The 12,578-nt window shown below is 52.6% G+C and overlaps 1 protein-coding gene across 3 annotated transcripts in view; it reads left to right on the top strand.

Moving 5' to 3' along the window:
* Positions 1-10,805, top strand: part of OPA1 (OPA1 mitochondrial dynamin like GTPase) — a 67,353-nt gene extending 56,548 nt beyond the window's left edge. For all 3 annotated transcript variants that reach the window (XM_070944906.1, XM_070944905.1, XM_070944907.1), the window contains 2 exons: positions 8,419-8,498; positions 10,432-10,805. In XM_070944906.1, the coding sequence (XP_070801007.1) occupies positions 8,419-8,486 (68 nt within the window). In that variant the 3' untranslated portion in view covers positions 8,487-8,498; positions 10,432-10,805. The remainder of the gene's footprint in view (positions 1-8,418; positions 8,499-10,431) is intronic.
* Positions 10,806-12,578: the final 1,773 nt, after the last annotated feature.

Genomic DNA, 12,578 nt, shown 5'->3' with positions numbered 1-12,578 from the left:
GAACCTCCCGTGGGTCCCCGCTTTGTCTGCGCCACCGTCCACTAAAGGCGTTGCGGTGTGGCTGCCTCCTTCTGGGAGCCTTCCTGATTGTGTGGCTCATCCAGTAGGAGAGAATTGCTGTGGGCTCACTCAGCCCGGCTGTTTTCATGACCCGACTAGGGAACATCATCAGAGCTAGAAGGGAGTGGGGTTTGCTAGGAGGAGGAAGGAGAGGACAATTGCGGTGCTCTCTGAGCTTGGTGGTTTTCTTGTGGACGTTTCCTTACCTGACTAGGGAAGGGAGGGGGCTTTGCTCTCTGTTCCTGAGGAGTGGCTTGCCCTGTCAGGTGGGTGGGTGGGTGGGTGGGAGTGTCCTTGATTTGCTCCGTGGCTGCTTCCTCTCCTTGTACATAGCCTACCCAGGACACGGGGTGCTGTCTACACGGCGCACCTTCCAACCGGTTTTTGGCAAGCAGGAAGGGTCCTTCCCCTGGTTCCCTCCTGCAGGGAGGAGAAAGGGGGTGAAAAGTCCATGGGCTGGGGGTGGGTCTCCTGCGCCCAGCTGTCAGAGGGGCTGCTGTGTTTGCCCCTTCCCCAAAAGAAAGGCAGATACTTTCCGGGGAGGGGGGGGGCAGCCAGCTTCCTGCCCTGCCAGGCAAAGGGCTGGGGGGCTTCCTCCGTGGGTCTTTGTGCTGGGTATCCTCCAGCTGAATTCCTGCAGGAGGAGCATTTCCTGGCCCACAGAGGCCCTCTCCTGTCGGGGCCTGCCTGAGGCCCAGGGATCTTGCCTGGAGGCCCGGCCATCATTCACCGCACGCAGGGGAGGCCCCTCGGCTCTGCAGAGGCTGCCCTGAAAGGGGGTTGCTGCTGCCCCCCCAAGAAGGCAGGCCTTTGTGCTGGTCTCCCCCCATCCCTCTCCCCCGGAGCCTGCCAGGGCCCCTCCTTTGGGCGTTCGTTTCCTCTCTTTCACGAGGGCAAAGCAGTAGAGAAAAGCCCCTCCGACAGATTGAATCCTCTTTGTGCTTGAAAATCTGGACTATGAGTTGAAGCCTCTAGGAATAAATATTCTCTCTGGGTTTCAGTGGCTTCGGCACTCTTGTTGAGCAGAAGCCACGTGCCACTTTTCATGGCGGGGCAAGCTCTGAAAAGCAGCAGGCGCCTCCAGCCACCCAGGCTGGAGCCCCGGAGCTGCGAAAGGGGGAGTCCAGCCACTCTTTTACATCCTGCCAAGAGACAGTTTAGCCCCACTGGGCAGCAGTGGCCAGGAGAGGGGTCAGGGCAAAACAGCAGTCCATTCAAAGCGGCCACAGAGACCCCGTGGGTGGGTGGTCTTTCCTACCTGCCGTCACTCTGATTCCCCCTCCCCCCCCTCCAGAGCTGGTCCTGGTCCCTGGGAGGGAACGGGGAGTGTGTGGGGGGGGGGGCCCTCAAGGGCTTTGCATGGCACATCAGGGGGCAGCTCCGAAGTACAGAGTGATACGGATGCCGTCCCCAGAAACAGAGCCAAAGGCCCCGTTTGGGGCTCTGGGTGCTGGCAAAGGGGGGAGGCTCCGCCTGATCAGCCCCCTCAGCTGCTCTTTAGAAATAGCTATAAAATGATATAGCTATCGTTTGTCTCCAAAATGTCACCTGCCTCTTTCTCTCTGGGCCTGCAGGGCTGCTCCTCCCTTGGGGTCAGGTCCCCCTTGGAAATGACCCTGGCAGGCAGCGCGGTTTCAGTTACTGCTTCTCTCTCTCGCTCCCTCGCTTTCTTTCACACACACACACACACACACACACACACACACACACACACTTTCCTTCCAGGGAAGGGCTAGGGCGGTGGAATTCCCTCCCTCCCTCGCAGCTTCCTACTTGTTGAAACTGATCTCTAACCGCAGGGATTAGGACAGCCCTGGAGGGGGAGGGGAAAGGGGCTGGTTGCAGCTGGAGCCTCTCAGCCCCATTGCCTGGAAGCCTTTGGGAGCCAGTTTGGGGGGGGGGGCTGGAGCTGTGGAGGGGGCAGCTGGGGCAGGTGAGCAGCACTCCAGCCGGCTGGTGGGGAGAGAAAGTGGTGCTCCCCACTGGCATTGCCCAGGCAGTAGGCAGGGACTCGGGGGCATTTTCTGTGCTCCTCCCCCTTAGCCTCCCTCCGCTATGGCAGTGGGAGACCCCTTCTCTCTCTGACCCAGACCCTTCCTCCCAGAAGCTTTGCCAGTCCCAAGGAAAAGGGGGGGGGCATTCAGGACAGTTGCTGGGCTGCCAGTCGGGGTGGCTAAATCAACAGACCCCTGGGAAGCCCCCTCCCCTTCCAGCTGAGTGCTGGGCTCCTTGGCTGGCCTTGAGCCAGGCCCCAACCAGTTCCTTCTCGGGGAGGCCCTGGGGGAGTGGGGGCTTTCTCCCTTCAGGATCAAGTGCGGCTTCTGGCAACTGAACTCCAGGCATTCGACTGCTGGACCCCTGAGGAAGGGGTGGGGTCCTTCCCTCCCTGGCCCTGTCTCCTGAGCAAGGCCGGCCTTAGCCTCTTTCGGGGGCCAGAGCTCCTCAAGAACCCTCCTTAAAGCGGGGGGGGGGCTTGAGAAGTCCATGGGAAGCCCCATTTCGTAGTTTTTTGTTTTGTTTTGTTTTTGGTTAGGTTTGCTTTGGTTTGATTTACATGCCTCCCTTCTCCGGAGACTCAGGGCGGCTTACAGTGCGTTAAGCAATAGCCTTCATCCTTTTGTATATTTTATAGAAAGTCAGCTTATTGCCCCAACAGTCTGGGTCCTCATTTCACCTACCTTAGAAAGGATGGAAGGCTGAGTCAACCTTGAGCCTGGCGAGATTCGAACTTGCAGTAATTGCAGGCAGCTGATGTTAGTAGTTGATCCAACCCCTTGGAAAAGTCACCCCACAGAGATCTTGATCTCTGCCCGGGGCTGAACAGGCGGGAGAGACGAAGTGAAAAGGGGAGGTTGATGATTGACAGTAGGGTTCACACTCATCTCCTCCACATTGACCAAGTAGGGGTGTACCACAATGGACCCCAAAAACTCTGTGGCTAGGCAAGACAGGTGTTGAATGAGTTTTGCCCCATTTTATGACCTGCCTAGCCACAGGTGTTAAGTGTGTCACACGGTTGTTAAGTGAACCTGGCTTCCCCTTTGACTTTGCTTTTCAGAAGGTCACAAAAGGGGATCAGGTGACCCCGAAACACGACGACCGTCATGAGTCAGTTGTCAAGCCTCTGACTTCTGATCACCTGACTGTGGGGATGCTGCATTGGTCATAAGTGCAAAAAATGGTCATAAGTCAGTTTTTTCAGTGCCGTTATAACTTCGAATGGTCACTAAACGAACCATTGTGAGGACTACCTGTATTTGGGACCCCCGGGCTCGCTCTGCCCTCTGGCTCAGACTGGGCTCTGGGGATCTCCTGCCATCTCGCTGGGGGACTCCGGCAACAGAGACAAGTTTCGGCTGCATTCTGGCCGCCGGCCTCAGGATTCCTTCAGCCGCTGGCTTTAATAATAATAATAATAATAATAATAATTTTATTTCTATACCGCCCTTCTCCCGAAGGACTCAGGGCGGTGTACAGCCAATTTAAAAACACAAGACACAACAATAATTAAAAATTAAAATAATTAAATAGATTTGGCCGATTTAAAACCCCAAAAATTAAAATACCCCAATTTAAAATTATTATATTGACAGCCCTGCTGTCAATAAGGAAGCTTTCGCCAGGACGGTGCCCTACCCACTGCCTCTGCAGGAGCCACTTTGCCCCCAGCCGGCTGTCCGTTCTCTTCTGTCATAGGCGGGCTCTCCAAATTTGGCAACTTTCCTGGCCGGGGAATTCTGAGAGTTGAAGTCTTAAAAGCTGCCGACTTTGGAGAGCCCTGTTTTATAGTCCCCGCTGTGCTCTCCCTGGGACTTTTGGCGGTGTAGCTTTGTGCCCTCCCTCCTCTGTTGAAGGCAGTCACTGAGGTGGTCACCGAGAGGAGTTTCTTGGTCATCTCCAAGCACAGCCTGGAGTCCACCCATTGGTGGAAGTCTGTCCTGGCCGAGACCCCCTTCCGCTGGGATTTTAACCAGGTGACTGAAAGACGGTGGGAGCGAGGGTGCCTATCCCGCAGGGAGGGAGGAGGCCAACCCCGACCTCCGTGTTCCAGAGGTCGCCCCGTGATTTTCCGTCTCCCGTAAGGGGAAATCCCCAGGAAGCCTTTGCTTCAGATTGGCCGGACGTGCTTTCCCTCCCAGGCGCTGACAAGGGGGCCTTTGAATGCCTGGCGGTGACGGATGCAAGCCAGCGCAAGCCGTGTCAGCCTCCCCTGGGGCTCTGGGTGCCCCCCTCGCCCTGATTCAGGGGGTGACTCTTCCCCATCCCACTCAGAGGGCTCCTCTTTGGCTGGTTTTGTCTCAGGGCTTCCTTGCAACGATGAGCTAATGGGGGAAGAATTCCCCAGCCTCGTCCGCCCTCCCGTCTCAGCTTCTCAGGGAATCCCAGGCGGTGGCAGAGCCTGGACAAACCCCTCTTTCTCCCGCCCCACAGTGGGACAGGGAACAGGGCCGGCCTTTGTAGCCCAAACGAGAAAGGGCCCCCAAGCCACCCGCCCAGCCGCCCCGTTTCCATCTTGACCCCTTTCTCTGCTGGCAGCACAAACACCTCCGACAGGGCGGCCTTCCCCCCCCACCCGGCCACCTTGCCTTGACCCACCGCCTGCCCCATTCACTCCCCATCTGGTTTTCAGCTTGGGAGGGAGGGGAGGGGGGGCTGTCCATCAATCTGTCCCGGCCAGTGATGGATGGTGCTCTGCCTCGCCAAGGGCGACCTGGGTGGCTTCCCTGCTGGTTTGGCCTTTTCCTCTGGGCTGTGAACAAGGGGGACCCACTCAAACGCGTGGGACCTTCGTGTCAAGCAGCCTTAGCAAACACCCCAGCCATTCAGAGGAGCCTGACCCCCGGCTCAGATCACTCCATTCTAGCAGCTTTTGGACACATTGGGGTCCTCCCTCTGGCGGAAGAGGGGCGGTGACTCTGCAGCAGAGCCAGGGCAGAGTCCCAGAGGGGGAGGGCAACCCAGGGAGGGTCTCGGCTGGTGGTCTTTGGTGAATTCGCAGCTTAGGCCCTGTACCCTCCCCGGTTGCCTTTAACTGGGAGCTTCCTGGGTGCCACAGTAAGAGGAGAGCCACGGTCTTCCTGGAGGGCATTTTCAGCTGTGCCCCTGGTCCACTTCTCCTGGGAAAAGTGCAGAGAAGAGCAGCTAGAGGGGAAGTAAGAGCTAGAAAACAACTACAAGAAGAAGGGATAGAATTGGAGTGGTGGGCATACCTACAAATACAGTCACGCTATATGAAAGGTAGAAAAGAATGGGGTATTATGAAAGAATTAACGACGCTGGACAAAATTTTATTAGGAATGGATGAAAAGATGATAAAGAAAACTTATATCTACTGGAATATGAAATGGTGGAAGAGCAAGTGAAGGAAACTGGTAGTGTGGGCCAAAAACTTTGGTTACAATATTGAACTGGACAAATGGCAAGACTTATGGGAGAGAAATAGGAAATTAACGTTAGCCACCGCGTACAAAGAAAACCTATACAAAATGTTTTATAGGTGGCACCTTCCGCCTACAAGGTTAGCAAATATGAACAGGAATCTATCACTGCTGTGTTGGAGATGTAACTCAGCACTAGGATCATTTTATCAGATGTGGTGGTCATGTACGAAAGCCAAGGAATTTTGGCCTCAGATAAAGACATGGTTGGAAGAGATGCTAGACCAAGATACAGATTTGAAACCAGAACTATTCCTATTATGAATTCTAAAAGAGAAATATAGTAAAGAAGTGATATATTTAATGCTGCGTGTCATAACAGCAGCAAGATTGGTGTATGCGCAAAATTGGAAAAATAGGGATTCCTTGTCTGAAGAAGAGATAATAAAATAATGTGCAGAAATGGTCAGACTAACACTAGAACTTAAAAATAAAGGTGAGACAGAATATTACAAAATTTGGAACAAAATGTGTCAATGGTTGGAAATGAGGAAAAGGAGTCGAAACAGAAAATATTGAGGATTCATAGAACTGAAACTAGACAATACTTAGACAAACATTCAAATGAGGATAAGGGATATGTTCATAATACCAAAGTAACAATGTATGATGAGTGGGAATTGTATCTGTAGTCATGTTAAAATATGTATGGAAATGACAAAACCAGGATGGTCGCACTGTGTCCATTGTTTTAATGTTTATTTAATAAAAGTTTATAAAAAATCAAAATCAAAAATACAATTTTAAAAAAGAGCAATTAGGATGATCAAAGACCTGGAGACTAAAACATAACAACAGTTGCAGGAGTTGGGTATGGCCAGTCTAGAGAGACTAGTGGGGACATGATAGCAGTCTTCCAGTATTTGAGGGGCTGCCCCAAAGAGGAAGGGGTCAACTTATTCTCCAAAGCAGCAGAAGGCAGGACAAGAAACAATGGATGGAAACTAATCAAGGACAGAAGCAACCTGGAATTGAGGAGAAACTTCCTAACAGGGAGGACAATTAACCAGTGGAAGGGAAGTTGCCTCCAGAAGTTTTGGGTGCTGCATAACTGGAGATTTTTAAGAAAAGACTGGACAGCCACTTGTCTCAAATTGCTTGACCAGGGGGTTGGACTAGAAGATCTCCAAGGTCCCTTCCAGCTCTATTCTGATTGATTGGTTCTTAGGGCAGAGATGCTCATGGCTGCATTTTGCGAGGCCTTGGTGGTGGCACTGGCTGATCCTGGGCGGTTGTGTTTGAAGGCTCCTTCCCATCTTGAGCTGAGCCGCCCTCGGCCCCCCGTGGCTGGGTCTCCCTCTGTCTCCCTGTGTATTCAGGCCCTAATTACAGATCAATTAGCCTGTTGCTGAGCCCCGGATCAGGGGATTAATGCAAAGGAGACGAGTGGCCCACGGATGTTGTTTCATGTGGGGACAAAGCGGCTGCAGAGATGAATGGGCTTCTTGAAGCCGCTGAATGGCAGAGGCTTCCTTCATTCTGTGTCGGGCAGAGTTGACGGGATGTTGGGAGAAAGGATTATGGGAATATTCATGACCAGATGAAGGGCTGGGGAGAAGCGGGGCTGGGCCAGCTCATCTTTTGAGCAAACACCCAGTCAATGGCAGGAGCAGGGCATTCACCGTCCTCGGCCCGGCCCTGCTGCTGCGGAAGCATGCTTCTTGGTGGCTGGGACGGGGAGGGGGGATTGTTTAACAGGTGTTGGGAGACCCTGGGTGTTCATCTCTCGCCCTCCCCAAGGGGGCTTGTCTGGCGTCCTTCCTTGACATCTGGAGCAAGAGGAGAGCGAGTTGCCTTTTAACAAGATGGGCAGCAAACAAATTTAATAACAATTGTAATGGACAGGCCCGAATGACTGGCAAAGCAGGAAAAGGGCTCAGGGTCGGCACAGAATTCAGACCGAGGAAATAAGGCCAGAGACAGCGGGTGCATCTTGCCAGTTGGGCACCTCGCTGCCTCCCAGTTCCAGAACCTGCCCTGAGTCTTCCGGTCTTGGGGCCAAGCTAAGGTCTGCCAGGGAGACGGGGCAGGATTGCTGCTTGTCTCCGCAGCTCTTTTGCCCAAGCCACCAATCCTGGCCCCTGGCACCCTCCCTGCCAGAGGGATCCCAAGTCGTCCTTGTCTCCTCTCACAGCCAGTGCCATCTGGGGGATTGCCCTTCTGTTTTTTGATGGGCGAGGAACGGAGCCTGGCTTCCCAAACTGGGTCCAGTAGACTCATTATTTTCCTGGGGAGCTGGTAACCTCCCCAATATCTCATTCCTCCCTCCCCCCCCCAATGTCTCACTTGTTCACAGTTCAAGGCCTTTGGTACATCCTGCCTGCTGGAGAAGCAGTGGGGGGGCACCTTTCAGAGATGGCTGAGGGAGGGCCCGGCTTCACTGCTGGGGGGGGCAAGATTTTGATCACACCCCCTTCCTTGAAGCCCCCCTCAATTTGCACGCGTTTGAATTGCACTTCTGGGAGTTTCAGGAAAGGAAAATAACTAATACATGCTATTGAATACAATTGTGCAAACTTTTTTTCCCCATTGCTATTTAGCATTTACTAAAACTCTACTAAATGAAATTCGGGATCCCAAATTTAAGCTCTTCCCAGCTTTCTGTCCAGTTCATCTAGATCAGAAATCTCCAACTTGACTTGTGAACTTCAACTCCCAAAATTCCCTAGCCAGCCATGCTGGCTGGGGAATTCTAGGAGTTGAAGTCCACAAGTCTTAAAGTAGCCAGGTTTGGGGACCCCTGATCTAGAAAGAACCAGGTTGGAGGAAGCAAGTCAGGGAGCGCATCTGGATGAACCACATTGCCTGCAGTTAGTCCTCTGACAATGGATGGGACAGAGGAAGGATTGGAGACCCTCCGTGGCCCTCCTCGACTTCCTTCTCTGGGCCTAAAGGCAGGGACTTGATTTTTTTTTTTCAGAAAAAGTTCGGGAGATCCAGGAGAAGCTTGAAGTCTTCATTGAAGCCCTTCATCAAGAGGAGAAGTGACGGCTTCACCAGGTGAGGCTGCTGAGCTTCTTTGATGGAACTTATTATTTATTTATTAATTCAACTTCTATGCCGCCTTTCTCCAAAGACTCAAGGCGGCTTACAATGCAATTAAAAACCATATATAAAAACATTAAACATTAAAACATTAAAAATAATTAAAACCCATTCACACCATTCATGGCCGGATCTCGCCAGATCACAACAGCGAGATCAACGACCCCAGGCCTGCCAGAAAAGCCAGGTCTTTACCGCTTTCCGGAAGGCCAATAGGGTGGGGATGGTCCGGATCTCAGGGGTAACTGGTTCCAGAGAGCCAGAGCAGCCACAGAGAAGGCCCTCCCCCACAGGCCCACCAATCGACATTGTTTAGCTGAGGTGTCCCGGAGGAGACCAACTCTGTGGGATCTTACCGGTCGCTGGGAGCTATGCGGTAGAAGGCAGTCTCGAAGATAACCTGACCCTGAGCCATGTAGGGCTGTAAAGGTAATCAACACCTTGAATTGTGCCCGGAGACCAATAGGGAGCCAGTGCAGCTCGCGGAGAATTGGTGTAATGTGGGTGTACCTAGGTGCACCCACGACAGCTCGCGCGGCTGCATTCTGGACCAACTGTAGTCTCCGAACACTTTTCAAGGGTAGCAATAATCTAACCATGAGGTGACAAGGGCATAAGTGACTGTGAGGAGAGCCTCCCGATCCAAGTAGGGTCTCAATTGGTGCACCAGGCGAACCTGTGCCCCTAGCCACAGCTGACAGATGTTGCTCTAATCTTAGCTGTGAGTCTAAGAGGACACCCAAATTGTGAGCCCATTCTGAGGGGGACAATTTCTCAGTTTCTCAAGACCAACTTCAGTTGGTCTTGTCAAGAGTTGGGTCTTCTCATCTCCAGCCAGGACCTCCTTGGCTGTGGGGAGGGGTGTGATCTTGGTGCTTCTTCTTAGAGACCCTGCCTCATTTGTTTTTGTTAAACTAGACAGATTCATAATTTGGGTATGTCCAGGTTAATAAAAAGAAGGACCAGGGGTGACATGATAGCAGTCGTCTGGTATTTGAGGGGCTGCCACAAGGTAGAGGGGAGTCAACCTATTCTCCGAAACACCCAAAGGCAGGAGAAGAAGCAACGGATGGAAACGAATTGAGAGAAGCAACCTGGAACTAAGGAGAAACTTCCTGACAGTGAGGACAATCGGCCAGTGTAAAGGAAGTTGTGGGGGCTCCATCCTTGGAGGCTTTTAAGAAGAGATTGGACAGCCATAGGGTCTCCTACCTACCAGAGGGTTGGAGTAAAAGACCTCCAATGTCCCTTCTGACTTTGTTTTTCTTTATTGTTTCAAAGGTTTTTTTTTTTTTTTTCAAAAGGCAACTGGACTGTTTTTCCCCTGAGGAGGAGGAAGAAGAGGTTTCGCTTCTCATCTGAGAAGCTTCATCTTGGATGAGAGCATGAATGCCAGATGTCAGGACCAAGGAAGCTTCTCGGATGAGACGCAAAACAACCTCCTCCTCCTCCTCCTCCTCCTCCTCCTCCTCCTCCAGGAAAAACAACAGTCCGGTTGCCTTTTGAAAAAAAGCACCTTTGAGACAACCATGACCTGGGTGAGTGGCTGCAGACGTCCTGTAATTCTGTTTATCCTCGTGGCAGCCCTGATGTTGGCCCTGAGAATCGGGGGTCCCAGCTGTCACTGGAGCTTCTGACTCCAGCACAATGTCTTTTAAGCCGTTACTTCCTAGAAGGCCTTCCCAGTCCCTGCCTGGAAAGCCCTGGGGTGGCTTGGACTCAGAACTCCTGGGGGGGGGAGGGGGTGTCCCTCCAGGCTCTGCTGCAGGAGAAGGGAGCGTAGGAGGGGGCTGAGTCTGGCCAGAAGCTGACGGACAGGACAACCGCCTGCCTGGATGACTGTTTCATATTGCCTTCACAAATTCATTTGCACGCCTCTGTTTTTCAGTGTAAAAAAAAAAAAAAATGCTACGGGCAGGCAAAGCCCTGCTCTGCACTACGTGGTGAGCGTCCCTCTGCTGAACCTTTTGGACTCTCCCGGAATGTTCCAGAAGGAAATGCTGCCCTTAGAAGGAGACGGTCACTTCATAGATGCTCCTCAGAAGGAGAAGCAGACCGAGCAGATCACGGAAACCTGGACTTTTTGTCGCATCCTTGAAGTGGCAGCTTGTGGGTGGTGTCCAGATTGTGCAATTCTGTTTTTATTTTGAAGGTGGGATAAACGGAAGGGAGGGAGGGGTTTTCATCCTGAGGTGGCCTTCTCTCCCTTCTTCTCCATTACGTGTAAGACAAGGAGCTTAAAATAAAATTTTGGCATCTGTGCGAATGTCCGTAGACCCCCTTCATGGATATTTTGCTTGCATGTGCAGTAGATCCAGATGTTTCCCTCCCCCCGTGGAATTGGCTTGTAAATGTTCTGTGCAGAGCAGAGCCGTTCCAGGCTGGCTTGACGGCCTTGAGGGCACCTGAGGAAGGCAGAGCCGGCCCCACCAGTGTGGCCCCTCCTGCAAACCTCCCTCACCACTTACTTCCATGCCGTTTTCACATCTGTTAAATGAATCACTGCGCTTGTTAGGTAGATCTGGCTTCCTCGTGGACTTGGCTTGTCGGAAGGCCGTCTGACACAGTTGCCAAGCATCCGAATGTAAATCATGAGCAAGGGGATGCCGCAATGGTCATAAGTGTGAAAAATAGCCATAAGACACTTTTTTCAGTCTGTTGTAACTTCAAATGGTCACTCAGTGAACTGTTGTAAGTTGAGGACTACCTGTATACAAAACCTATAGATGATATAAATAAAACGCTATAACGATCCAAATACTCAGCCCTAACTGAAAGATGTGGAGGATGGGAAGAGGGGATTAATCATTAAATAAGAGATCCCCTTCTCATCCTGTTCCCTTCCTCAACCCACCCACCCCCAGTGTGAAACCCCTCCAGGCAAGTTTTCCCCTGTCCCTGGAGACCCCAGAGTGGCCTTTGTGAGACCCCCACCCACCCCTCACCCCGTGGGGCTGCTTGCAAAGAGGAGGTCTGCTCTCTCACGTTCCCCCCCCCCGCTCCCAGAGAGAGGGGGCTTTTCTGGGGCCTTTTATATCATGTTTGAAAGGCGCTTTTTCAAAAAGGCAACTAGATTTAACTTTGTTTGAAGTTCTGACAATTAGAACTAATCCTTCCATCCCGGAGGCTTCTGGAACCCAGGGGTAAAAGGCATACACACACACCCCATATTTCAGGGTGAAGATTTCAAAAAGGGTCTTGAGCCTTCCCTGGATTTATGCCCACCAGAGGCACTCCCAATGGAATAAATCCAAAAGGAGAAAGGGTTGCCTAAATAAATAAAAATACAGAGACGTGCTTGTGGTCATCTTCCATTGGTCAAATAGGTGAGCCAGTGAAGTCCGGCCCTCCCTTCTTGTCTGCTATTGGGGGAGGGGGAATAAGCTTTTTAGGGTTGACCAGGGAGAAGGACACCTGCAAAGGCCCATTTTTCTTCCAGGCTTCCTGACCGAGACCCCAGCCCCTTGCCTGCCTGGCATCAGGGAGGCTCACGGATCTGCGCGGAGGTCTCTGCAGCCCCATGTTGCCCACCTGAGTGGCACCAGGTCCAGTGGTTGAATAGGCCACACCGTCTCCTTAGGGGGAGACCAACAGAGGGTTTCACCCCACACACACACAAGCCTTTGGGGTTCCCCTTAGAACCCCACAGCTCCTCCCCTCCCTCCCCCACCCCCAATTCCTCTCTCTCCTGCCAGTGTCAGCCGTCAGGAAGCCAGGAAGGCGTTTTGCATTTGGAAAAGCTCCGCTCCGTCCCTGCTGCACTGGAGGTGGGGGGGTTCTTTTTCCCCCCCCCAGCACGCCCCCCCTCCTTTTTATGCCTATTATGCGGCAACAAAGGGCGGGCAGAGGCCAGTCCAATCTTGCCTTGTAACAGCCGACCCCCAAAGTGACATTCCCCCCCCCGCCTCTCTCTGAATGGGCTCTGAGGTAGGTAAATTAATTCAGGGTGGGGGGAGCCCTTTGTGCCGGGGTTCCTGCCCTGTTTGTTGGCAGCCTTGTCAGGGGCCGAGGGACACCTCCGGCCTTTTGTCTCTA

This window comes from Pituophis catenifer, unplaced genomic scaffold (assembly GCF_029215685.1).
Source record: "Pituophis catenifer annectens isolate HBS135680 unplaced genomic scaffold, rPitCat1.0.hap2 SCAF_6, whole genome shotgun sequence".
NCBI lineage: Eukaryota > Metazoa > Chordata > Lepidosauria > Squamata > Colubridae > Pituophis > Pituophis catenifer.
This window is presented reverse-complemented; position numbering and strand designations above follow the sequence as displayed.